General features: G+C 47.9%; 1 protein-coding gene across 5 annotated transcripts in view; it reads right to left on the bottom strand.

The window, feature by feature from the left end:
• The window catches only part of LOC119649404 (potassium voltage-gated channel protein Shab), a 587,838-nt gene that overhangs the window by 18,894 nt on the left and 541,682 nt on the right, over positions 1-27,262 (bottom strand). For all 5 annotated transcript variants that reach the window (XM_038051534.1, XM_038051538.1, XM_038051536.1 and 2 more), the window contains 2 exons: positions 8,494-9,337; positions 8,180-8,373 (listed from right to left, as the gene is read on the bottom strand). In XM_038051534.1, coding sequence (XP_037907462.1) covers positions 8,180-8,373; positions 8,494-9,337 — 1,038 coding nt within the window. The remainder of the gene's footprint in view (positions 1-8,179; positions 8,374-8,493; positions 9,338-27,262) is intronic.

Below are 27,262 nucleotides of genomic sequence, written 5' to 3'. Positions count from 1 at the left end.
CTATCCAAACTATCGTCCCTAAACGTTCCCATACCACTTGTTTTATGGCTTGCCTTTTACCTTTCCAACCGATCCTGCCGCGTCTATTTTGACGGCTGTACTTCCCGCTCCTTCTCCCCCTCTTCTGGCGTCCCACAGGGGTCTATTCTGAGTCCTTTGTTATTTTTATTTTTTATTAACGACCTTCCTCCCCTCCTTATTTGTCCCTGCTTGCTCTATGCAGACGACCTTAAGCTGTTTTCCGCTATATCGTCGCCTATGGACTATGCTTCCCTTCAGAATAACCTGGACACTCTGGTTCGTTGGTGCTCGACTAATGGTTTAGCGCTAAACGTCAGAAAGTGTCACTCTATGTGCTACTCCCTAAAATCCTCACCCACTTCATTCTCCTACTCGCCTGACGGACATTCCTTATACTGCTTAAATTCCACTCAAGACCTTGGAGTCACTTTCGACAATAAGCTCCGCTTTAACACCCATTGCCTCGATGTCATCAATCGAGGAGCAAAATTGTCAGGCTTTATACTTCGCTCCTCCTCTGATTTTGACTCCAAACTTCCTTAGCTCTCTTCAATTCTCTCGTGAGGAATACCCTCGAGTATTGCTCCATGATCTGGTCACCCTTCCGTAACTGTGATTGTCTTGCCCTTGAAAATGTACAACGTAAATTCACCCGCTCCCTCTTCTTTAAGAAAAGCTTCCCCCGTGTGGATTACCCCTCCCGCCTCCGCTTTCTGAACCTTCCCTTCCTACAACAGCGTAGATCTTATCTGATGGGCTGCTCCGCCGCTGAGGAGATCACCTGCCGTCCTGCGTCTTATAACATACGTAGCGCAGACATTTTCAACGTGCCCTTCGCAGAGCTCGAAGTCTATTTTCATTCCCCGATTCCCAGGCTTTGCCGAAATTATAATGTAAAACAGCTTGGTCCTTTTAACTTCCCTACTTTAAGTAGTTTTAAACGTAGGATAAGTTTTTTGCTTTCTCCTCCTCCTGAGGACAATAATTAATTGTAATTTTCTCTGTTTGTTGTCCGTTAATTAAATAAATAAATAAATAATGACGAAATCTAAGAGCGATACCATGACCGTCCGGTTGTGGATAAAATCTGGCTCAATAGGTTACGGTGGGCGGGTCACTTAACCCGTATGGATGTGGATGATCCAGCCCGGAAAGTCTATAAGGGCAATATCTATGGTAGAAAAAGAAGACGAGGCAGACCCTGCCTAAGATGGAGCGATCGCGTAGGTCAGGATATCAGACAGCTTTTAGGGATATCGAATTAGTGGACCTCGGCGCAAAACCGGGATGTCTGTCCTTATTAAGGCAGGCCTAGACTGGATACCGGTTGTTGCGCCGTTGATGATGATGGTGATGATGATAGAACGAAGGTTTGGCGTCCTTACCGAGTGGGAACTCTCTTGGTATAATGAGCCAAGAGGCAAATGGACTGCGCGCTCATCGACAATTTAGACATGTGGCTGAACCGAACGCAAGGTGGGATTGATTACTTCCTTACACAAACTCTAAGAGGAAATGGAGGTTTTCAGTCTTACCTACACAGGATTGGGAAGACGTGATTTCCCGATTGTGTGCTCTGCAACGCAGTGACGGCAGACACAGAGGAGCTCGCTCCAGACAACATTGTCGGAGAGATGCTGAAGAGCGCTGGCAGCTGGAGTCATGTTGCACATTATGTTCGGGCTCTTCTTATTGCGAAGAAGATTGAACTCGGCAAGGGGTTACCTGAACTAACAACTTCCCTCTCCTACCGTTGGTGAAAGGGATTCCCTGATTTGGAGGCTCCCAATGCCGGCCGAGCGGGAGGACTAGCCCCTAGTACTGTGTTAAACGGTTCCAGGCTAGTTCTGTGATGCTAGGGAGGTATTTAGTTGGTAGTCCAACAGCGTACTGTTGCAGGAGTCCAACATTCTGTGCGTGCTGTCTTTCCTTGAATAGACAACGTGTCGTGCGGATTTTTAGCTGTTTCTCGAAAAATGACTAACCTCGTCTTGAAAGCTGATGGATTTGTCAAGTATGAATTAGTCGAATTCACCGTACTCCTTCTCCTCCCCCTTCCGTGATTTCCAAGATGACCGCACCTGAATCTTGTTAATGGTCATTGACAGGGTTCTAGAAAGGAAAATCGGGATTTGTGAAAATTATGCGGGCTCTTCTATTATCCCTTTAGCTTTCGCCATTTCGTTATGTCGCAATTTTAGGCCTCCGAGAAAATTCCGCATTTATGGAAAACCTCCCTCTCTTTCCTCCTCTGCTCAGGGGTGACCAATCTAAAAGTATGCCGTATATCTTTTGTGTCCGGCATACGGTCATTTCCTGTTTTGTAACTAGTATTCTGTTGGAGGAGCTAGAAATTGGCATCATTTCTCTTATAGTGTTTTGTTGATTTTGGTTGTCTTTACATGAGTTCAATTTGACATCTAGACGTTTTTGTGAAAATAACCAATGCTGTCTTTGGCCTTATCCGTCGTAGAGGTATCCTAAATATTGGGTACACCGTTGTACATGAAGTTATACAATAGCAAGCACAGTACAGAGCCCTATTGTAAATCTGCGGAGACAATATAATCTTTGACTCCATTATCAGTGCCGTATCAGAGCCACCTTTCTCCTCCGGGCTGTCAACGAAAGCATTGAGATAACTGCAAATATCAGTCGTCATTAAGGATTACCCAATGTGGTTCCTACCAAATTGGTTACAACCCAAACATCTAGACTTTTCCAGCTAAGCCAGTAACCAATTTTTTGGTTTTGGTTTCCTCTAAAAAAGTTCGGTGGTCCATTGTTCTCGCTGAATAGTTCCAGGTTCCCCCTATTTTAGGCTGAAAGGCCTACTTCCTTCCTAGCTTGAATAAAATTACCTATTGAGCACTGTGGAGCTAATCCCCATTATGTTATGTCCCCTTGATCGCCAGTTCCACAACTGAATCAAAACCACCACCATTTTCTTTGGACATTATCATGTCTAACTTTGAAGAGCCGAACTATGTCCTTGGGCTACTAAGCTAGGTAGCTTTGTACTGAAGCAGGGGGTAAGTGCCTATTGATTTAAGGCTGGACTACAAGCACTACGAAAATCTAATCTCAGCATTTTCAGGCCTAGATACCATGTGCGTGCACGCCATATTTTTTTCAGATATTTAGAAGACCTGTTTCTGAGATAATAGGTGTGGCACACGGACAGACGGACGGACAGAGGTTTTGTTTTAGACAAAACTTTAATAAGAAAGGAGGGGGTCTGAGGTGAATATATCTAGTTTGGTAGTGTCTATTGAGGGCCTCTGAGAAAACTCTGAGCCCTGGGGGGGGGGGGGGGTTTACCTCCTTGCCTCCTCCCTCTCGTCAGGTCTGGTCATTGGCTAGCATGTACGAGAATAGTAACCAGTGTCGTCATTATTTTCGTTGATTTGAATTTCAAGACAAAATCGAGGTTGAAATATGTGAGTTGATCAGCGTAATTAGCCATCGGTGCTGGTTATTGCTTTGTTAGTTGCTGATTGTCATGTTAGCTGCGGTGAAATTAGGATGGTCTTGATATGCTCATACGCTTCGCCGGTATTTTTATTCCAGTGGAAAATACTTTCCTTCGGCAGGTTTCGTAACGAGTCGACTATAGAGTGTGGACTTCTCAGTCTACTGTCTGTTTGACGAAATGCACATGTGGTGCAATCGACTTGTGAAATGATTGATCCATTTTCGTTTCACCAATCTGACGAAGTTACGCTCTGTGACATTGAGGTTTTGCTTCCCTGTTGATCCTCCAACGGTGACCTTGATGAGTACTTGTCCCAGAAGGTGGATTTTATGCCCATTTTGTTGTGTTTGATTCTAGGCTTGATAAGTTGCAACGTTTTCTCGTGGGAGATTGTAATAGCTCGTGGTCTGCCATTCTGTTTTCCACTTCCAGCAACACTTTTACTTCTCGAGTCCTTTATTTTAGTACACAAGTTGACAGCCAAAATATGAGGTTAAAGTTACTGAATTGAATGTCAGCAACAATATAGCAGCCAATTTGAATGCCCCTGTGCTGGCCGCAAAAGGCGACCAAACGGGATGAAAATTTGTGGGCTGGCAACCTACAAATGTCGAAACTTCACTGCTACCGAAACGTCAACAACGCCTCCAGCGTCATTATCTTAACATGGCTAACGAGAAGGTCGCTCCAAGAGCACTTGGCGCAGATCAGTAGAGGAGTTTGGGCGTCTTGGTTAGTCTCGGGGGGAGTTGACGCGCATTTCAGCGTACTGCAAGCGATGGCGCGAGGATGTGGTTTACGCGGTATACCCCAAATGGACAAAAAGCAACCACATAGAATCCGAATGATTGGCGGAACTGTTTGCCATATTTGAATATTAGATTATTATATTCAAATGTGGAAAACAGTTAGGAACTCCAGTTTTTCAGATCTAATCGCTATAAGCTCCCTCGGAATTTATATGAAAGACAGCGATTTGGAGGTGACCATTTCAATTTGATAAAACACCATCATGATTTGCACACTATGACATGATATTAAGGCTAGATTTAATGCAATGGAGCCCTGGGTGTACCGGGGGCAGATTCGCGGTCTGCAAGGAGGAGACATGCAGGTAATTTGAGACTCCTCTTGTGAAAAACCAAGAGCTTGCATAATTCTCAAACGTAATTTAAAATACATATGTCTTTCAGAGTTCTTAACCGGGGACCTTGTGGCTATCCAAGTCTCATTGGAAGCCGGGAGGAGCACTCGAGAGGCAGTTGTAGCATCGGGATACTTCCCAGGAGACGAGAGCCGGGCTCCACCGGAACAAGTCGCAAAGCTGACGAAGTATTGCGAGGAGAGGGCGTTACCACTTCTTCTCGGCTGCGATGCCAACGCTCACCACGAAGTGTGGGGAAGCAGCGACATTAATCGTAGAGGTGAGTACCTTTTCGAATTTATTCTTAGCAATAAGTTAGAAATATACAACACTCCAACATTTGTGACCAGCACCAGACAAGAGGTACTAGATATAACTCTAGGAAATACCCCAATGAACGGGATGGTCAGGAATTGGAGAGTGTCGGATGAACCCTCAATATCTGATCACAGGATAATCAGATTGGACATTGAGGGTAACTCCGAAATAAAAAGAATAATAAGGAATCCCAAGAGAACAGATTGGGAATCCTACACAATGCACCTGAGCAACAACATTGCCCACCTTCAAGGGGGCGGTGACATCAGGAGCGAACTGGAATTAGAAACGGTGGTGGAAAACCTCAACACAATCGTCATTGACGTATATGAGGCCAGCTGTCCGGCCAAGACATTCAAGTCATCAAGGGATGTACCATGGTGGAACAAGAACCTAGCCAGAATGAGAACAGAGGTACGAAAACTGTTTAACCGGGCAAAACAAACCGGGGACTGGCAGAGGTATAAAAATGCACTGACTGCGTATAACAACGCGATCAAGGAAGCGAAACGGAACAGCTTTAGGGAATTCTGTGAAGGGATTGAACAGATTACAGCAGCAACCAGGCTGTACAAGGCTGTAGCCAAAGACGGGGGAATATCCTCTGTCTGCTTGAAAAAGGAAGATGGGACATTCACCGAGAATGAGGAGGACAGGGCACACCTGCTTCTCAGAACTCATTTCCCGGAGTCCAACCCCTCGGCGGCAGGCGACAACAATCTGCCTGACACCCCAACAACGAATAAAAGGGGGAGGAAAGAGAGCTGGAAACTAGCAAAAGAGGTATGCTCAGAAGCTAGGTTAAGATGGGCAGTGGGAACTTTTAAACCAATGAAATCTCCCGGAGTAGATGGCATTTTCCCAGCACTTATCCAGAGAGGCCTAGGAATGATCTTAGAGTCTCTTCTGAGGGTGGTAAGGGGGAGCATAGCACTGGGTTACATACCAAGGACATGGGGACGGGCAAAAGTGGTCTTTATTCCGAAAGCGGGTAAAAAGGATCCTTTTCACCCTAAATCTTTCAGGCCAATCTGCCTAACATCGTTCGTACTCAAAACGGTGGAGAAGGTCATAGACAACTATATTAGAACTAACGTTCTAAAGCGTAATCCCCTGCATCACTGTCAACACGCTGACCGGGCAGGATGGTCAGCTGAAACTGCTCTGTATCAGCTGACAGAGGTACTACGGGACGCCATAGAAACAAAAGAAATTGCACTGTGCGCGTTTTTGGATAGCGAAGGAACATTCGACAACATATCGCACACAGAGATACAGGATGCCCTGAGCCGCAAAGGAGTGGGAAACACCCTGGCACTCTGGATGGGCAAAATGTTAGAAAGCAGACAAATAGAGGTACAAACAGGTACAAATTCTATAATCATGAACACCACTCAAGGCTGTCCACAGGGTGGAGTACTATCGCCGTTGATGTGGAGTATGGTAGTGGATGAACTCCTGGACGTGTTAACTAATACTGGAATACAAGTCCAGGGCTACGCGGACGACATTGTTCTAATCTGTAGGGGCAAATATGAAGATACCGTATGTGATAGAATCTAAACTGGACTAAGGGTTACTAGTGACTGGTGCAGGAAGGTGGGACTGCGGATCAACCCAAGCAAAACCACAATAGTACCATTCACTAGGAGGCGTCAGCTGGACCACCTTAAAGCCATAACATTACATGATATGGAGGTGAAACGAGAAACAGAGGTCACATACTTGGGAATCACGCTAGACCAAAAATTACTCTGGAAGACACATGTCGGAAACACTTGTCGGAAAGCCACGAGGGTTCTGATGACTTGCAGATCCATAGCAGAAAAAAAATGGGGTTGCAGCCCGAAGATACTACTTTGGATATATACTGCAATAGTAAGGCCAATGATTAGCTATGGAGCGGTAATCTGGACAGAAAGAACCCAACTCAGTACACAAGCCAGGGAATTACATAAGCTCCAAAGGCTGGCTTACGTGTGTATCAGTGGGGCAATGAGGACATGCCCAACGGCATCCCTGGAGGTCCTTCTGGGATTAACCCCTCTCCATCTGCACATACAGATGCAGGCAAGGAGATCAATATTCAGGATGGCCGGTAGCATGAGTGAGGCGGGGAGCTGCCTAAATCGAAGGAAGATTGATATCCTTTCTAGGTGGTATCCCGAATTACTGATACCGAGGGACAACATGACAACGAGGTTTCACTTCGATAAGAAGTTTGAAACACGTTGGAGTAACAAGGCAAACTGGGAGAGCGTGGCTGCGACATACGGCTTAAACCAGCAGCTGATTACTTGGTACACTGACGGATCCCTCACAGCAGAGGGAGCGGGTGCCGGTGTAATTGGTTCAAGGAAAATGTACTTTGAGCCAATGGGCAGGTACACTAGCGTATTCCAGGCGGAAATTTACGCCATAGACAAATGTGCCTCCTTTAATCTGCAAAGGAACTACAGGGGGCAGAACATAGCTATTCTCACCGATAGCCAAGCAGCGATCACTTAGGTCCCACCAGGTGAACTCTAAACTGGTATGGGAATGACTTGAGAGACTGAATACACTCGGCTCGTCCAACAAGGTCTGGATACTTTGGGTTCCAGGCCATGCTGGGTTGGAAGGCAATGAGGCAGCGGATGAACTAGCCAAGAAGGGAGCAGGGATGCCTTTACACGGGCCAGAACCCTTCTGTGGAATCGGAAACGGTTTCATGACTATGAATCTAAGAAACGAAGAGAAACGGTTGAGGGAACTATATTGGGCGGGCCTACCAGGGATGTAGCAGTCCAGAGTCCTTATTGGGGGATACGAACCCATGCGTACAAAGGATTGCTTAAACCTCATCAAAAAGAACCCCCGAATCATAGTGGAAATTCTCACTGGTCATTGTCGACTGAACTACCACCTAGGGAAGCTAGGGATATCTACGGACACTGCCTGCAGGTTTTGTGAGGAGGAGGACGAAACCTCTATGCACGTCCTGGGACAGTGTCCGGCACTTGTGCAAAGTAGGTCGATACATCTGGGACAACACTTAATACCAGAGATATCGAATTGGTGGACCTTTTTGCAAAACCGGGATGTCTGGAGTTCCTTATTAAGGCAGGCCTAGACCGGATACCGGTTGTTGCGCCGTTGATGATCATGATGTTGTGGATTTAATTTTCAATGAGGGTTGACTACTAAGGAAGGAACATAATCTTATTTTGAGCTAAACTTACCATCACAGTTCCATTATCTGATATGCCTGAGCCTGACATGTTGTCAGCCAAAAGTCGTTCACTTTCCGGATCGGCTAGGATCTTTGCTGCGTCCGATTTGTTTTTCAGGATCGACTTCGAACGTCGATGATGTTCGAGGTTCGGTGAAGCATCGATCGAGTCAATCGATGACGAATGCTTGCTTTCAAGTTTGGCTAAGATGAGAAGAAAAATATTCAATTTTTGTTTTTATTAGAGTTTAGATGCTCAATGACTCCCATCTTTTTATTTAATCCTTAATATGAATTTCAATCGAATTGAACTAGGGTGCTCACCTTTTGATCCCAGACTTTGTATACCGAACAAATGCTGATTGATAAGTTTCGTCGCTGATGCTAAACTTTTGGCCGGCATGAAGGAAGCACGACGTTTTTTACCTTCACCTAAACTCTCTTGAGATGCTTTAGAATCTTCGAAACGTGCTCGTGGTTTTGAGCTCTGCTGGAATCTTGTTTTCCGATGTTTTGGCACTGGCGTCTCATTTAAGCTAACTCGACTTCCACGCTCAGGAGCATCGAAATGTTGGAAGCCTTCGTCCATTGGGCTTGCACCTAAGCTTCGAAGAGCCGTATCGCCCGATGCACTCTTCTTGACTTGCGAACGAATCGTTCCTGTGGCTGATGATATCGGAGGGGTACTGTGAAGGGCAGTTGAGGTGGCGGGATCCTTTTCAAGTGGGTTTATATACAGATTGTTCATATCAATGTCTAGAGCGCATGCTTCATCGACATCGGAAGTGAGGTCACCTTGTGACAAGAATGGGTGGGTTTGACAACTGGCATAGGTATCTGAGCTATCTACACTGGCTAGGTCGGCGTTATTGTTGTAGTTTATTGCAGCACCTCCACCCATACCATTCGCTCCTCCGTTTCCAGTGTGATTGTTGTTATGGTAGAAGGTTCCATTCGTATTTAGAACTGCGTTTCGAAGTGGTGTTTCCAGTGGCAGGGTCACCGTGCTTTGTCCGTATGATAGCGAGGCCACTGGAGCAGGCATCAACCCCAAGTAGCCATTGTTCTGGGCACTCTTAATTGTCCGCATTTCTAAGCAAACGGGTTTGCGGAAGTCTGACGTGGGAAGCGGCATTAGCCCTTCAGCATCGATAAACTCTTTATAGTCCTGTGAACAAATAGTTAAGACAAATTATGCATTCACGCGAAAGTCTACCGGTATCGATTGACTGACATGGAGCTGAGTGCCTCACGCTAAGCCAACTTTTAACACTTCATTCAAAGAATGGAAAACATACTTACTTGTTGCACGGATTGCACTCTTTGATCACTTGGGTGGCATGTTTGGCTTGTTTTCAAACAAACAGAACAAAGTGTAAATGGCGACCATTCTACAAAGGACGCAAATTGTAGTTTGTGCTCGTATCTTACAGGGCTAATCTGCTACTATTTTTGAAAATTCAGTTTGCATGCAACCTACCCCCTTGGTGGTATGTTTTTAAAAGGGACCTGTTACATCATTGTATCCTATTTAATGGGTTCCAGAGCTTGCGAACGTGAGGGATTCTAAGGATTTGGGAATACGTTCTGATGTATCAGCTCCCTCAAAGGACTAGGTGCTGCGGCTGGATTGAGGGCGCTTTGGCCAAACTGGGTGTTCCTAGCTACTTGGCTCGGCTCATCGAGAGTTACTTTTCGGGCAGACTTCTCTGGTACGAGACGGACGACGGGCCGAAGGAGTACATTGTGACAGCAGGTATGCCTCAAGGTTCTGTATTGGGACCGCTGCTGTGGAACATAATTCGCGTGCCGGAGGAGACAACGCTGATTGGTTTTGCGGACGACCTGGCGGTAGTTGCAATTGCAAAGCATCCCGAGGACGTGGAGCTTTATGCAAATGAAGCCATTCATATCATCAAGTCATGGTTACGAATGGCGAAGCTGGACCTGGCGGACGAAAAGACGGCGGCGGTCCTCATTACCAACCGTACCAAATATCTGGGGGTGATGATCGATGCCAAGCTGAGTTTCAAGGGACACTTGGATTACGCGCGAGAGGAGGCAGCAAATGCCAGCTCATCCCTTGCAGGGATGATGCCTAACGTGGGAGGGCCGAAGTATAGTCGCAGGCTACTCATCGTGGGAGTGGTGAGGTCGATCCTGCTATACGCGGCCCCTGTCTGGGCGGGAGCGTTGAACCACGCTGTCAACCGGAGGAAGTTAAGTTCGGCATACCGGCCAATTGCGCTAGGGGTGTGCAGCGCATTTAGGACGGCGTCGACGGAGGCAGTGTGTGTCATCGCAGGAATGATCCCTATAGATCTTCTAGCGGGCGAGGCACACTGGCTCTACGAAAAACGGAAGGCAAATCCGATTTCCGAAAAGCCATCAGGAGAGAGTTGTGTGGCAAGTGGCAACAACGATGGGATAACTCCGACAAGGGCCGGTGGACCCATACATTGATCCCGTGTATCGAGAAATGGGTCAACCGAAAGCACGGAGAATTGAATTACCACCTGACACAGTTCCTTACGGGACACGGTGGCTATAGGAAGTACTTGCATCGCTTCGAGTTGAACGAGTCTCCCAACTGTCCTGAATGCGGTGCTACCCCCGAGGACCCGGAGCACGTTATGTTCCATTGTCCCAGATTTCTGCAGCAGAAAAGGAGGTTGAACAGCATCTTAGGGGCGGACATCGAGCCCTCCAACCTGGTGGAAGAGATGCTGAAGTCGGAGGAAAACTGGATGGCGGTAAATGAGGCAGTAGCCGTGGTGCAAACAAAACTCCTGGAGTTGGATCGAACTCGGAAGGCGGCGCGACGGAGACGTGACATGGACGAGCTGGTATAGCGAACCAGAGCCTCCCCCGCGAAGTAATACTTCACGGTGGTCCCGCGGGGAGGGGCGGTAGAGTGGGGGTGGTTTTAGTGGGTGCGAATCCCACACACTGCACACTGCAACCTGGCGCAGCAGCGTCTTTCTAAGATTTCCACCTCCATCCATAAAAAAAAAGGACTAAGTACCTATCATTTTTCGAAAGACGGCAATGCTTTTAAATAAAGCTAGAGGTCCTTTCGAGAAAATAAAATTAGGTTCTCTTTCGCAACACTTTTGCATTCGTATGGAAATATACGCCTACGAACAATGAGAATTTAAATTATTTCTTCGATACTATTCCAACAGTTCTATAATAGTTGAATTATTAGGCCAAAGTGAGAGGAACTGAAACTGCCCTAATTTTACTGGCCTAAAGGAAATGGAGGCGCTACAATTCTACCGATAACAAAGCAAAGTTTCACAATTTATTGGCACCGGAAGGGGGTTAAGTGCTGAGGTTGCGTGTGTTAAGTTCCGAACAGGCTACTTACTCAAGTCCATGGTTTATTTCAGCCCCAAACATATGTTTGCATACGTTTGGTGCTATGTCCTGGAAATGAACATTGAAAAACGTGCCAAGTGTGATTTAGTTAATGTGCAAACTATTACGGAATTGCAATGGCTTAGGATGTCTGTTTGTATAGCATTCGTATCTTGTTGGGATTTCTCGTGGTTACATTAGAAATAAGATGATATCTCCTCAATTCAGCCTCATTTAGGCATATTCAAATGAGTTGCATTCCTGTGGAAATGAAGAATTGCATTCCTAAGGAAAAGAGTTAAACACCATCAGATCCTTTTTCATCAAGCCACCGACTGTCGGTCTGGGGTATAAATTTTAGAAGAATAGTCACGCCGTCAGTGAAGCTAGCGGATGCCTCGTAAGGACGAAATCCCTCCAGCGGGACTCTTGTCGAGTTTTGGTCAACCACTTTTTATTATGAGCATCTTGAAAACGAAAGTTTTGGTATTCAATTCGAGCTCACTTGCAACTAAGATGGAAGGGAGATAGACTGTCTTGTGGAGGAGGCTCTCAAATCAAGTTGGGACATACGACACGTTTGTAGTGACTAATTAAAATTGGTCGCTACAAAGGGCGCCCAATGTGGGGCCCCTCAGGGATCGTTAACGATCCTTCACGGGTCGTTTACGATACGGGGAGTGGCGTCCCCAAGGTGCCCGAGCAAGTAGTTCTGACCCCCTAGCTGGCATAATACTTGCGTCCTAGGTAGTAGCTCCGAGAAAATTTCTCGGTGAAGAACGAACTGCTAATGACCGATACACGCCAGGACACACTGGGAGTCCCCGGAGCCGTCGACAACTCCCTGTCGACGTCGATGGGGTGATGTGAGCCTAGCTCTGCCAAGGTGGTAGTTGTGGTGTGTATCAGGAGCCAATCCCTTCGGGACCCTGGTCGGGTAGTGTGCATTGAACCCGTTTTAGTAGACCGCGTTGCCCCTAGCGAGCGCTGATCCGTCCGTGAATTCCGGGATCAGCTAAGCGTAGGTCAGGCCTCAGGGAACTGGGGTAGGAGCTGTGTCCCCGAGGGTATACCCGTTCCTGACTATTACGCCCCGCTCCTTTAAACACGATGCGCTAGTAAACAACTCAAATGGAGAATAAAAACGAACGAAACGAGGAGATAGTGGAAATGGAGAGTGAGCTGGCTGCGTTTATTCGCAGCACGAAAATGCGCCGTTCGCCCCAGCGCCCAGCGAAGGACGCAACAAGGGTTGAAATACCCGACGAGACATCGGGACGCGCAGACGGAGAGAAAGACTCGGAAATTGATGCGGCACCTGCAACACAGATACCATACCGCACAGTGCTTTAATTGGGGAAAGAGGCACAGTGGAAACTGCCGAAACTAATAAAATGGTTTCGAATATAAGCCGAGTGGGAGGACTGTCGATTACTTTGGCGCAAGCTGAAGAGGAAAGACTTATTAAGAAATGCACGGCAGTTGTGTAGCACATGCGATCTGCGACGTTCCTCCAGAAAAACGTCGGCAAGGGGGTGAAAAACGGGCTAATGGAACTGGAAGAGCTCCTGGACAGGATTTCATACTATAGGCGAACATGGAAAGTAAGACAAAATCCGCAGGAAGCAGAAACAACCGCGCTTCCCGAGGAGAACACCACGAGTACCAAACGGGTCGCTGACAGCCCATTGCAGAGCGAACTTGATAAAAAACGAAAGGAGGAAGGGACATCTGAAGGAGACTTCACTCAGGTACTCTCCAGGGCTGAAAAGAAGAAGGCGAAGAGGATCAAAAGACAACAACCCGTCGCGCCATTAGAAAAACCTCTGCCTAAAATTAAGGCGGACACGAATGACGGAGTACCAAAAGAAAAGGTGGGGAGACGAAGGAGGACTAGACCGCCAGCTTTGCTTATTAAGCCGGCGGAAGGCAAGACTTTTGCGGAAGTCCTCAGCGAAATCCGTTACAAAATCAAACCCGAAGACAACGGAGCGGAAGTGTCTTCCATACGTAAAACGAAGGGTGATGGAGTATTAGTCAAACTAGGCCCGAAGACTATAAATAAAGTCACGTTCTGTGAAGCAGTCAAGGGGCTTCTGGGAGAAAAAGCTTTGGATTCCAGCCTGGAACCCACGTGTGCTTTGGAAATCCGAGACCTTGACTGTCTTGACTCTGGAAAAGAACGAGGTAGAAGAGGACATCAAACGCGAATGCCTGGAGGTAACCAATGTCCGGATTGGTATCACCTCCGCGAACTGCCGAGGCCAAAAACTCGCTGTGGTGGAAGTTGCCGAGCAATACGCGAGGAAGCTTCTAAACAGCGGGAAAATAAGAGTTGGTTGAGTAGTGTGTAGGGTACGAATTCGGGCCGCCCCAACCAAATGTTACAGATGTTTGGATTATGGGCACACATCTGCAAATTGTCGGGGACCTGACAGAAGGGCAACATGCCGTAAATGCGGTCAGGCAGGCCATAAAGCGAACACCTGCAATGACAAGGAAAACTGCGTCCTATGCGGGGACCGTGGCGTGACTGATGAGAGCATTGCGCACACTGCGGGATCGAGGCGGTGTCCAGTTTTCAGAGCAGAACGGGAAAGAGCTAGGATACGGTCAACATGATTCGCATCCTACAAATTAATATGCACCGGAGTGCAACCGATCACGAGTTGTTAGCGCAGTTCGCTGCGGAGACCAAAGCTGATTTAGTACTCATCAGTGAGCAGTACCGAAACAAGGGCCCAGTTTCATGGCACTCAGACATATCAGGTACCGCTGCCATCTGGGTTCGGGACGGCACCCTCCTGGGGGTTCTTGCCCAAGGCCGAGGGGACGGCTTTGTCTGGATTCGGAGTTCAGGGATAACGTTTTTTAGTGTCTATCTTACGCCGAATGAGACGATGCCGGATTTTCATCGGAGGCTTGATGCTTTGGAGGACGCTATCTTAAGCACAGATGGGCGGATCCTGGTCGGGGGTGACTTCAATGCTAGGGCACTTGAATGGGGCATGCCTCACACAGATTCCAGAGGGAAACGAATTCTGGAAATGGCGGCGAGAAGGCGAGAACAGGACTGATAGTTCTAAACACCGGATCTACCCCAACGTTCCGGCGCCCGGGCTGTGAAGGAAGCATTCCAGACGTAACCTTCGCGTCGGAATCGCTGGTGCCGCTGGTGGACGGGTGGCGAGTTCTGGAAGACTTCTCCGCAAGTGACCACCAATTCATTGCTTTCGAAGTGGTGGACACAAACTCTCGGTGTGCGCCACCCCAGCGATCTACATGTAAATGGAACGTCGCGAAGGTGAACACCGGAAAGTTTGTCGAAACTCTGGGAACGGGTGGGGCCACGCTGGAAGGTACTCCTGGGGGCGGTGGCGCCGCAGCTAACACTGTCGTAAATTCGGTCATGAACCTCATAACGACGGTCTGCGGAGCCTCCATGCCTAGGAAGACATCGAAGCGCCGCAAACCTTCCATGTATTGGTGGACAGTGGAAATCGCAGAGCTCCGGAAGGAGTGCCACAGGCTCCGCCGTTTAACACAACGTCTAGGCGACCGGGAGGAGGCATGTACCATAATGATGGAGTACAAATCAGCCAAAAGGAGACTCCGCAGCGCAGTAAACAAGAGCAAAGCTCGCTGCTGGCAAGATCTGGTCGACGAGGTGAATGGAGATCCGTGGGGACTCGGTTACAAACTGGTAACCCGAAAAATCGGGGCTCTGCGGAAACCCTGTTCACTTAAGGCCGAGCAGATGGACCACATTGTGGGGTACTCTTCCCCGCCCACCCCGTATGAGATGGCGACGTCGGCGCGGGGAGCGCAGAGGACTGTCTACTTTTCTCTATAAAAGAGCTGGAACAGGCAGTCCTCTCTATGAAAAACAAGAAGGCGCCAGGACCCGATGGTATTCCAGCAGAGGTATACAAACTGGTATTCCAACACCGGCCAGACCTACTGCTCGGTGCATTCAACGCTTGTCTGAAGGAGGGCATTTTTCCTGCTCGTTCGAAAGTTGCGAGGCTTGCGCTGATCCCTAAAGGGAAAGGCGACCCCGAATTGCCGTCTTTATACCGCCCGCTATGTATGCTTGACACTGCTGGGAAAGTGCTCGAAAAGCTCATCAGAAGTAGACTCGCTGAAGGAATACGCGCTGCCGGAGATTTATCTCCCCGGTAGTTTGGTTTTAGGACAGGGAGATCGGCAATTGATACTGTCATGCAAGTCGTGGACGCCGTTCGACGAGCAGAGGCACATAGCCGCCGAACTCGACGGGTGGTGTTCCTCGTAACGCTTGATGTCTGAAACGGCTTCAATTCCGTAAGATGGAAAGATATTCTAGGCACACTAGACAATACCTTCAACGTGCCGAACTATCTCTTACGGATTTTGAGGGACTTTCTGAGGAACCGCTCCCTGCTCTATGAAACACTAGAGGGTCAAAGGTGGATGGAGGTCACGTCGGGGGTAGCATAGGGATCCATCCTAGGGCCGGACCTCTGGAACGCTACCTATGACAGTCTGCTTAAACTCGACATGCCAGAAGAGTCGCGCCTGGTCGGCTACGCAGATGATGTCGCAGCGCTTGTTGCTGGACGCACTGTCGAACAGGGGCAAAGCAGACTCGGCATTTTGATACGACGGATAAGCGGATGGATGACTACTCATGGTTTCAACCTTGCACTGGAAAAAACCGAAGTAGTCATCCTGACTAAAAAGAGAATTCCGACCCTGCGTTCGGCGAGCCGATCTTCGAGTCAAAATCAGCGGTAAAGTACCTCGGGTTGACTCTTGACTCAAAGATGAGCTTTTCTGAGCAAATCCAAGCAGCAGCGAACAAGGCTGCGGCTGGAGTTTCGGCGTTAAGTAGGCTAATGGCAAACATTGGGGGTCCTACGTCTAGCAGGCGACGTCTCTTGATGAGCTCAACGCAGTCTGTCTTGCTCTACGGCTTGCTCTTAAAAAGGCTTTACTTGTGGCGTCTGCGTACCGCACTGTCTCTGAACCGGCCGTGATGGTGATCGTGGGAGTTATCCCCGTTGCCCTTCTTGCTAGGGAGCGTCAGGCCATATACAAGCGCAAGGGAGATGAGCCAAGGGAGGTGGTTCCTCGCGAAGAATGGCAACACACTCTAGACGAGTGGCATCTCTCTTGGCAAAATGAAACTAGAGGCAGATGGACTGCGCGGCTCATCGGCAACTTGGGTGTGTGGCTGAATTGGAAGCATGGTGAGACTGACTATTTCCTTACCCAATTTTTAAGTGGGCATGGAGGTTTTCAGTCTTACCTGCAGAAGATTGGAAAGGCGCGTTCTCCGGATTGTGTGTTTTGCAATGGAGTTGTGGACGACGCCCACTACACTTTTTTTTTCTTGTGGAAGGTGGGATGGCGTTCGTCAGTAGCTCTATTTGAACACAGGGGATCTCTCTCCAGACAACATTGTCGAAGAGATGCTGAGGACTGCTGACAGGTGGAACCGTGTTGCCCATTACGTTCGGGCCCTTCTCGTTGCTAAGAAGATAGAACTCGACCGGTGGAGGAGCCGGATGGCAGGGGGTTCCTTGAACTGACAGTTCCCTTCCTCCCGTTGGTGAAAGGAATTCCCTGATTTGAAGGCTCCGCAAGGCGGGAGAGTTCGGGGACTGGCCCGAAGTAATGTGACAAACGGTTCCAGGCTAGCTCTCCGACGATGGGGAGGTGTTTAGTTGGTAGTCCGACGACGCACCGAATCGGGTGTCCAACACTGTGTGCGTAAAGGCATTCATCTACTCTAACCAAAAAAAAAAAAAATGTGGGGCCCCAACGTATTCAAGATGCAGACATACACATTTCGTAATTTCAGGTTCTTTGAATTAGTGAAAGGTAGTGAATTTCGGCCCACAACTTCGTTTTGTTGGTTCGGATAGAGAAGCAAAAGTTTGTCGATATTGTTCCCGCATAGGTTCCGCGTGCACTTGTCTTCATCTTTCAAGCTTTAGGTTTCACACTTTTTCCCGAGAAGCAAGTGTTCCTCAGCCTCAATTTTCCTTCCCACCTTGTAGAGTTTCCTGTCCTATGTCCTTGGTAGTATATCACAAGAGTTGGTCGTTTGTTGTGTTTGTCGTTGAGATATACCGTCTCGTCGGTGATTGCCTTCCAGAAGTATCTTGATCTACGGGGCCTTTGCGACTATATACCGAAAGTTACTGCCGTTCGAGCTTCTGAGGTGTGTCTTTCCTTACTTTTGAACGGTTATCTCTTCGGTTCAGAAATTCAAAATTTAATATTCTTTGTTTAGGATATGGGGGATCCTGAGTCCACATCCACATGATGTTGGACCGGACCAAATGGGAAGGAACTTACTCTCACGTTTTTTGGTCCACGGATCCCTAGTTTGGGGCATAGCACCCAAGCATTCAAAAACCAAAAAAAAAAAAAACAAAAAGGGACTAACGGTGACGCAGCGTCTGAAGAGTTGCCTCTGCCCTGGACGAAATCGTTAGTCCTTTTCTGTTTTTGTTTTTGGTTTTTTTAATATTCTTTCTTCTTCGTAGGGAAGAAATGACGGGTGAGATGAACCTTTGATGGAATATGGAGGTAGTCGGCTACATGCTGTGCCGTTCCAAACGAAGAAGATTGAATTCTCGCGATCCTTTTTTATTTGATTTATTTTCAATTAGTCTGCGAGTGGGGGGGGGGGGGAGGACAACTCGCTTGATATTCCTCCGTCAATAAGCACTGTGAGCGGAAGTAGTTTTCTGCACACATGTGGCAGCAAATTTATGAGGCTGGGATCGCATTTTCGTCATCCATGAGTTTTGCGGGAGTTGATTAAAAGAGTTGACAATTTAGGGTGAAAGGAGTCCTTGAAGTTTATTGTTGAGAATGATCGTTGATGTGATTTTTCTCATTCTTTTCGTTATTTTTATTTTCTTTGGCTTCTTATCGTTTTCTTTGATTTTTGCTTCACGAACATAACGACAGATCCGAACTCAACTATATGCACGACATTTATGACTCTGACGATTCGCCTTTTGGATATCAGACACGACCGATTAATAAATTCTCAACGGATTGCATCCTGTGATCTGGTCTTTGATGGCACATCAACATCTTTGGCTATCAACCAGCTCCTCTTCCGTGTGAAGGCTTTGACATGCTCTACCCTACAGGGGTATTTCGACCTGCTATGTACTTATGAATACACTCCTTTCAGAGATAGAACAGCAGATTGGTACTGGGATTACCTCCAGTTTGTCGGACGAGTCGAGTAGACCTCTTTTCGTGGGGCTAGTGGGGATTTCCTGAGTGTGAGACCGCTCGCAAGGCCCGTCCGAAGACTTCGACAGCTTTTATAAAGCTGTATGTTCGCTAGCCAATCATCATCATCATCAACGGCGCAAAAACCGGTATCCGGTCTAGGCCTGCGTTAATAAGGAACTCCAGATATCCCGGTTTTGAGCCGAGGTCCACCAATTCGATATCCCTAAAAGCTGTCTGGCTTCGCTAGCCAATAGGCTAGATAATTGCTTGACGGAAAACAAAAAGGTTGAATTGCTACGTCGTGGGCTGAGACCCGACGTTCAGAGGTAACTTCTCTACTTTCTGTCTAGTACGTTCGCGAGCTGCGTAAGTTAGTGCAGCAGAGCGAAATTTTAGAGGAGCGTCTCACAAGCAGGTTTTCCAACCAATTGTGCAGCTATTCTGCTGAATATGGAGAGGGTGTAGACATGAAGTGCATCTCAGGAAATCCCCAGTCTGAGATTCAGAGGTGTGACTTAGATTTGGTCTGCTGGAATTGTCGCCCGATTGGACATTTGTTCGAGGACTGTTGGAAGGATCTCAAAGTCCTCTGTTACGGTTGTGGGCTCCAGAATACGCATAAGCCCCTATGTCCAAACTGCTGAGTCCCAGAGCCCAACCTCAGCCATCACGGCGTTCCTGTATTGGACGCAGGTGACTGCGAAGGCATTGCGACTATGTCTTCCACAGTAACTCCAAAAGTTACCGTATTGAAATGGTCTGACAATTTATAATTGACCTATCTGGATTTGACCTCATCACCTATTATTTCTATGATGGAAAACCGATGTAGTTCTGAGTCCGTTGCATGTCAGACTGCAACAATACAAGCAACCAGAGAACAGATGTTCGGAGTAGTAAAGGTGACAATGCAAAAACCTAAGCTCTCTACGCTTGACTTACGTCAATACTGGCTGCGAATAATGCGCAACCATCGTCGTCTCCACTACTCTGTCGTTCTCGCAAGTCGACCCAGCAATGATATTCGCGCGTGTGCGGATGTCAGGTATTCTTCAGGATCCGGACACGTGAAATTTTGTATAATGATAGGCGAGGGATCGAAGTGCTAAAAGGACCCTCCACATTCCTGAGCTTGGCTAGCAGAGAGGCGTGGAAGCACGGAGCACTTCGATGAAGCTTCAAAATTTGCGGGCGGATCTTCACAATCAATTTAGCCAATTTTTTTCGACTTCTGGGATACCTTTTCTTTCTAGGTTGTTTCCAGCCATTCAGGATGGTCGTTTGACCGCCGCAAGACCAATTTGTTCATTATAAATGTCCCCACGTTGGGCCAGCCTATTTCTGGTATGTAGGAGATAAATGTTCGCTAGGCTGTAGGAGGTGAAAAAGACGCTCAGCTTAGCCCCGGGACAGACCAATTAAGAAGACGTCCCAAATATTTTTAAAATTCGATCCAGCAATTTAGCAAGTCGCCGAAAATTGCAAAAGCGTACACCTCAGTCGCCACGGTTGGACGAGCCCCAATTTTAGTTCGCCGTGCATGATCTCATTCGCGCAACCGATCATTACGAACATCGAAGAAATGTGGAACCAAGCTCCGCTTTGGGAAGTGTCTTAAAGGTTGACGAAGTAGCAATGGCTTGATGCGCTGGATGGTGAATTGTAACCCCCTCAACTCTATTTGGAGCAAGCCTGATCGAGGAAAATTGTGAATTCGATCTAGACGAGCGCACCTCTCTACTGAAGGGGAGAAAGGTTAAAGAAAGGAAGAAGTACATGAGCCAAATTCCAGCCAGTTTGGAGTCAAGAGAAATTGTCAACAGAAACAAAAGTTGGGTTATTATTCTCCGAGACTTCATCCATTTCCGTGACTATGATAAGTCATGCAATCAGCAGATGCCTCAGTTTTAAAGCTTTTTCAAATTAGGAATTCAAAATCTTCTGAAAAGCTGTAGGAACAAAGGCTGGATAGATCAAAGTGGTCCTTGACCTGGTGCTGAAGGGGTGATCTCAAGTTGAGTATGACGCAATTTTCGTCATTGGCTGGAATTTATCCCGTACTCAATGCGAAAATATCGGGGTTCCCTCGGTTCTATTATGAACATGAATGAATTTGCGCCGCATATCAAAGAATTTGCGCCGCATATCAAAAAATTTGCGCCGCATATCAAAGAATTTGCGCCGCATAATAGTTTTGATCTTAACTCCTCTGTCGCACGAATGATTTCCGTCAATATATATATATATAGGTGGGCAAACTGTTTTAAAGGAAACTAGGGCAATCAAGGAAGAATTTTGAAATGCTGAAAGATAGTTGGCCTTTCAATGCGTGTTATAAGAACTAGGCAGGTCGTATCCATCTTACGGAGGCTGCCAAACAGATTTGAAAATCACCTTAAGTTGTATGCTACCAGATAGTATCACATCCTGTGCGGAGTTGCTAAATCTCCCATCAAGCGCGTCCCTTCGTGCGGATAAGGGAATGCTCGGCGAATGAGTCATGGGCATGCACATGCACGCATCCGGAGATGTGCGTGTATGGGCATGCTTATGCGCAGGCCGGGTAGGTGGGAAGTAAACGCCCACCCGCGGATCAAAATTGGCTATGGGAAGGACACCCAGCAATTATACCAAATATGGAAGAGGAGAAAAGTAGTTTTTTTACGGTGCAGCGCTTCGGAAACCCAGTGCCGGCGGTTTTTGGGAGTGAGCAAGCGGGCTCCCGGCCGTCGATATCCAACGACCGCAGTGCCTCAGTGGTGGGAAACTTGGCTACTGTGGCATCTAATGCTACAAGAGATAATGGTGGAGTGGAAATTAGGTCCACACCGGATCCTTTTAGGAGGAGTTCGAAGCTTGGGAGATCACCACCATCTTTTTGGTAGTCGAGATTCGTCGCGGGACTCTGAAAGAAACACGAATAGTCCCTTAATCGACATCATTCCTTGTGGCGCAAGGCGCGAAAGCAAACGGGAACATACCGGAATGGCGTTCGTTACACTCGGGGAACGAATAAATGAACTGTGCGAGTTCATCAAGGAGAGGCGGAATATCCACCAAAATATTCGAGCCTTGATAAGAGGCATTAAATTGTCTTATATCAAGGCACACGAAGAAAAGAATTCCCAAGCGTCAGTTGGCAAGGTCACAAGGGAAACGCAGCTGACGCCTCCCCATGATAAGGCAGGCGGGAAGACAGGAAAACGGGCTAGACATGGTACCAGCGAGCCTTTTGGACCACAGCAAGTCCCGAAGAAGAAAAAAGCCTCTTCACCAAAGAAGGCGGAGCCGGCGAGAGTACCCGCGAAAGTCGGTAATCCCACGATTGCAGCCACAACACCTACAAAAGTGGAAGAAACCAACGCCCAGAGGCCTGACCAATGGACTAAGGTGAGCAACAAGAGGAAAAAGGACAAAAAGAAGCTCCGCCCGGAAATAATAATTATTTCCAAGAAGGGAAATATGTCATATGCCGACATCCTCCGAAAGGTGAAGTCAGACTCGGACTTGAAGGATTTGGGGGATAGTGTGAGCCGTATCAGGTGAACACAGAGAGGGGATCTGATGCTGGAGTTAAGTAGATCCGCCGACAAGTCGGCCGATAACTTCCGCGGGCAGGTGGAAAGTGTACTAGGAGAGGAGGCTGAGGTAAGAGCTCGAAAACAGGAGATAGTGGTTGAATGCAAGGACCTAGATGAGGTCACCTCACGGGAGGACATCTGTGCTGCGCTAAAGCAACAGTTCAACCTCAACGATATAGACCAGAGTGCCATAAAAAGGATGAAGAAGGCATATGGTGGCACACAGACCGCTATTATTAGTTTGCCGGCGGAATCAGCTATTAAGTTAATTACCGTGGGCAAGGTAAGAGTAGGTTGGGTCGTGTGCAGGCTCAGGGAGCAAATATCTCTAAAGAGATGCTTCAGATGCCTCGATTTCGGCCATTTCGCGGCGGCATGCACTAGCCAGCATGATAGGTCGAGGAGTTGCAGGAAGTGTGAGGAAGAGGGCCACCTCATCAAAGATTGCACCGGAGATCCACGGTGTGTGCTATGTAGTGGGAAAGAGGGCGTGGACGACCGGCATGTTGCGGGAAGCAGCAGATGTCCGGTATATAGGAGGGAGCTGAACCGCACAGGCAAATGAGATTGATACAAATCAATTTCAATCACTGTGAGGCAGCTCAGGACCTGCTCTCGCAAACCATTCGAGAGTCGAATGTGGATGTCGCGGTTATTTGCGAGCCGTACAGAAATCAAGGCGGTGCGACTTGGGCGGTGGATGCGTCTGGCAACGCCGCAATCTGGGTGTACGGAAGACAGGCCATTCAGGAAGTCATGACCACCCCGGCAGCCAGTTTTATAAGGGCGAAGGTCAACGGTGTCCATATTTACAGCTGCTACGCTCCTCCTAGTGCAATCTTAGCACAATATGAGGAGATGTTAGACAGTCTGGTGTTGGACGCTAGAGACCGCAGCCCTAAAATCGTTGCGGGCGATTTCAACGCGTGGGCCCTGTAGTGGGGAAGCCGATCGACGAACACCAGAGGTCAAATTCTGTTGGAGTCATTTGCGGAGCTGGACATCGTGCTGGTTAACGTTGGATGCGTGCCCACCTTTCGAGGAAGAGGGTCGGGTTCGATCGTTGACCTGACATTTGTTACCACTTCACTGGTGAGGGAGATGGCTTGGCAAGTGAGTGAACACTACACCCACAGCGACAATCAGGCCATCTTCCTCCGCATTGGGAACCGGGGAACCAGTCAACGACGCCCTGGAGGTGGAAAGGCTAAGGCGGTTGGCTGGTCTATCGGTGCTTTCGACGAGGAAACATTCCTGGCCGCATTGAAGAGAGCCCATGATCCGGATGGAACAGCGGTGGAAAGGGTCACACAGCTGTCTCAGCGTGTAACCGAAGCATGCGACGCTACGATGCCACGACGACGTTTGCACCACGGCAAGAGGCCAAACTACTGGTGGAACACAGAGATCGCTGCCTTGAGATCCTCTTGTCTTCGAGCGAGGAGACTTTCCCACAGGACAAGGGGAAGGCCGGAGCACCAGGAGCGTGAGGAGGAATACAGGGATCTGCGAAGCAACCTTAAGAAGGCCATTCGGAGAAGCAAGTGGGAATGCTACCAGAAGCTCTGCATAGAGGCTAATACGAATCCGTGGGGTACAGCCTACCAAGTTATAATGAAGAAGATCCGCGGGCGAAAATCACCTCAAGTGACATGCCCACGGCTCTTGTTGCAAATAATTACAACTCTTTTCCCGCAGCAGGAGCAGGACGAAAGAGAACCCCAACTGGCAGCTCAGCAGGACGTTTTCTCGATCCCTGATGTTACCGAAGAGGAACTTTGGAAAATCTGCAGACGTACTGGGGACAACAAGGCTCCGGGATTGGACGGAATTCCGAACAGGGCTCTGAAGGTGGCGGTCAAGGCCAGACCAAGCTGGTTCGCAAGCACATTCGAATCGTGCATGGCGGAAGGAGTGTTTCCCGCCCAATGGAAGAGGCAGAAGCTGGTCTTGCTACCGAAGCCCCGAAAACCACCCGGCGTGCCCTCTTCATATCGCCCTATTTGTCTCTTAGACACCATGGGGAAGATGTTGGAGAGGGTGATATACAACAGGCTGCTCCCGTTCATCGAGCTTGCGGGTGGTCTTTCAGAGCGGCAATATGGGTTTCGGGGAGCCCGTTCTACGGTCGATGCAGTAGCCAAGGTCGTGGAATTGGCTCGAAATGCAATGGCCATGGGCAAAAGCTGTGCTCTGGTGACGCTGGACGTCAAAAATGCTTTTAACTCAACCAACTGGGGCTGGATTAAGGGCGCTTTGGCTAAACTGGGTGTTCCTAGCTACTTGGCTCGGCTCATCGAGAGTTACTTTTCGGACAGACTTCTCTGGTACGAGACGGACGACGGGCCGAAGGAGTACATTGTGACAGCAGGTGTGCCTCAAGGTTCTGTATTGGGACCGCTGCTGTGGAACATAATGTACGACGGAGTGCTTGGCCTTCGCGTGCCGGAGGAGACAACGCTGATTGGTTTTGCGGATGACTTGGCGGTAGTTTATGCAAATGAAGCCATTCATTCCATCAAGTTATGGTTACGAATGGCCAATCTGGACCTGGCGGACGAAAAGACGGAGACGGTCCTCATTACTAACCGTAGGAAGAACAACACGGTTACCATCCAGGTTGGTAATCGTGAGGTCGTCTTAAAATCGGTTGTCAAATACCTGGGGGTAATGATCGATGCCAAGCTGAGTTTCAAGGGACACTTGGATTATGCGCGAGAGAAGGCAGCAAATGCCAGCTCATCCCTTGCAAGGATGATGCCTAACGTGGGAGGGACGAAGTATAGTCGCAGGCTACTCATCGCGGGAGTGGTGAGGTCGATCCTGATTTACGCGGCCCCTGTCTGGGCGGGAGCGTTGAACCACGCTGTTAACCGGAGGAAGATAAGTTTGGCATAGGGTGTGCAGCGCATTTAGGACGGCGTCGACGGAGGCAGTGTGTGTCACCGCAGGAATGATCCCTAAAGATCTTCTTGCGGGCGAGGCACACTGGCTCTACGAAAAACGGAAGGCAAATCCAGCCGAGGTGAATGCGGATTTCCGAAAAGCCATCGGAAGAGAGTTGTGTGGCAAGTGGCAACAACGATGGGATAACTCCGACAAGGGCCGGTGGACCCATACATTGATCCCGTGCATCGAGAAATGGGTCAACCGAAAGCACGGAGAATTGAATTACCACTTGACACAGTTCCTTACGGGACACAGTGGCTATAGGAAGTACTTGCATCGCTTCGAGTTGGACGAGTCTCCCAACTGCCCTGAATGCGGTGCTACGGCCGAGGACCCGGAGCACGTTATGTTCCATTGTCCCAGATTTCTGCAGCAGAAAAGGAGGTTGAACAGCATCTTAGGGGCGGACATCGAGCCCTCGAACCTGGTGGAAGAGATGCTGAAGTCGGAGGAAAACTGGATGGCGGTAAATGAGGCAGTAGCCGTGGTGCAGGCAAAACTTCTGGAGTTGGATCGAGCTCGGAAGGCGGCGCGACGGAGACGTGACTTGGACGAGCTGGTATAGCGAACCAGAGCCTCCCCCGCGAAGTAATACTTCACGGTGGTCCCGCGGGGAGGGGCGGAAGAGTGGGGGTGGTTTTAGTGGGTGCGAATCCCACACACTGCTGCAACCTGGCGCAGCAGCGTCTTTCTAAGATTTCCACCTCCATCCATAAAAAAAAAAGATAGTATCACATTAGATCAGGGCATAGTATGCCATGTATCTATAGTTGAACTTTGAGCAAATGGAATGGTTTGAAGTAGTAGTTTCCGTTTGACCCTATTTTTTGTCCTTGTAGAGTAGAATGTATCTTTGCAGTCGCCTTCTGCGGATCCGCGTTTCAAGATCCATGAAAGGGTATTCAGATAATATGCCTTCTAATGGGCAAACTTTCAGCAGAATTAGAGAAAGTTTTTATATTTGGAATATCTTAAAAAGATAAAATCAATTTTCTTCTAAACTGGTAGACATTTCACCGTTTTAGAATGAAATAATATTTAAAAAGAATCCTGTGGTGTGGTGTGGTGTTTCGCAAGTGGCTTGGCCATATCTGAGTGTTGCTAAATAACTGACTCTTTTAAGAAGTAAACCTAGACCCTATTAGAGACAGATATTGAATAAAATATGCGAATTGGAATAAATGCAATTGAAGATCAACATTGAGTTCATCAAGAAGGTGGAAGCATTCTACCAACAGGTTCGTGTGTTGTTTGAATCCGAGATATTTTTGAAATCAACCCTTCGTGGATTTCCTTAAAAAGATATTGGAAAGAAAGAACTAACACAAATACACGTGTAGAATGTTCTAAAGGACTTTCAGTATTTGGATCACGTCCTTCATCTGACACATTAAAGTTTAGTTTCGAGAGACAAACGATGAATTTTAAATTCGATTCAGCGATACGTACGCAATCAATATCGTGGCTGTCCTGGTTGTTGTTCTGCGGTGAATAGTGTGTTATCCTTTTGCTGCCAGCTCGCTTGAAGTAATCATTTGACTGAGGTTAGGTTTATAAAAATGGGTTTCCTTAAAACTGCCGGGCTTTTTTCAGAATTCTTGTGGGTTCTGAGTATTATCACTAACTATTGAATCTATCCTCACATATATGTATATATGTTAATATCGACTGAAGATACTCGTTATATACAATGCTATTCAAGACTAATTTGCCTGCAGACACCCTTAACATTCGCCGTGGAATCACAGGCCAAAGAGTAAACATATCAGTGGTGCCTCCCTTCCGGATCATGCAGCCACTCGTAGCTCATCTATCACCACTATCCTTGCTATCATCCAAATGAGCAACCATTCAGCATTCTGCCGTCGATAAATCCCGAGATAACTAGAAACGTATATGTTATTTTCATTATAATATGAATTATTCTGTGTGATGTGACATCCTTCTGTCGTCTGAAG

This window comes from Hermetia illucens, chromosome 2, assembly GCF_905115235.1.
Source record: "Hermetia illucens chromosome 2, iHerIll2.2.curated.20191125, whole genome shotgun sequence".
Lineage (NCBI taxonomy): Eukaryota > Metazoa > Arthropoda > Insecta > Diptera > Stratiomyidae > Hermetia > Hermetia illucens.
The sequence above is the reverse complement of the archived record's forward strand: the minus strand, read 5'-3'. Positions and strand labels throughout refer to the sequence as shown.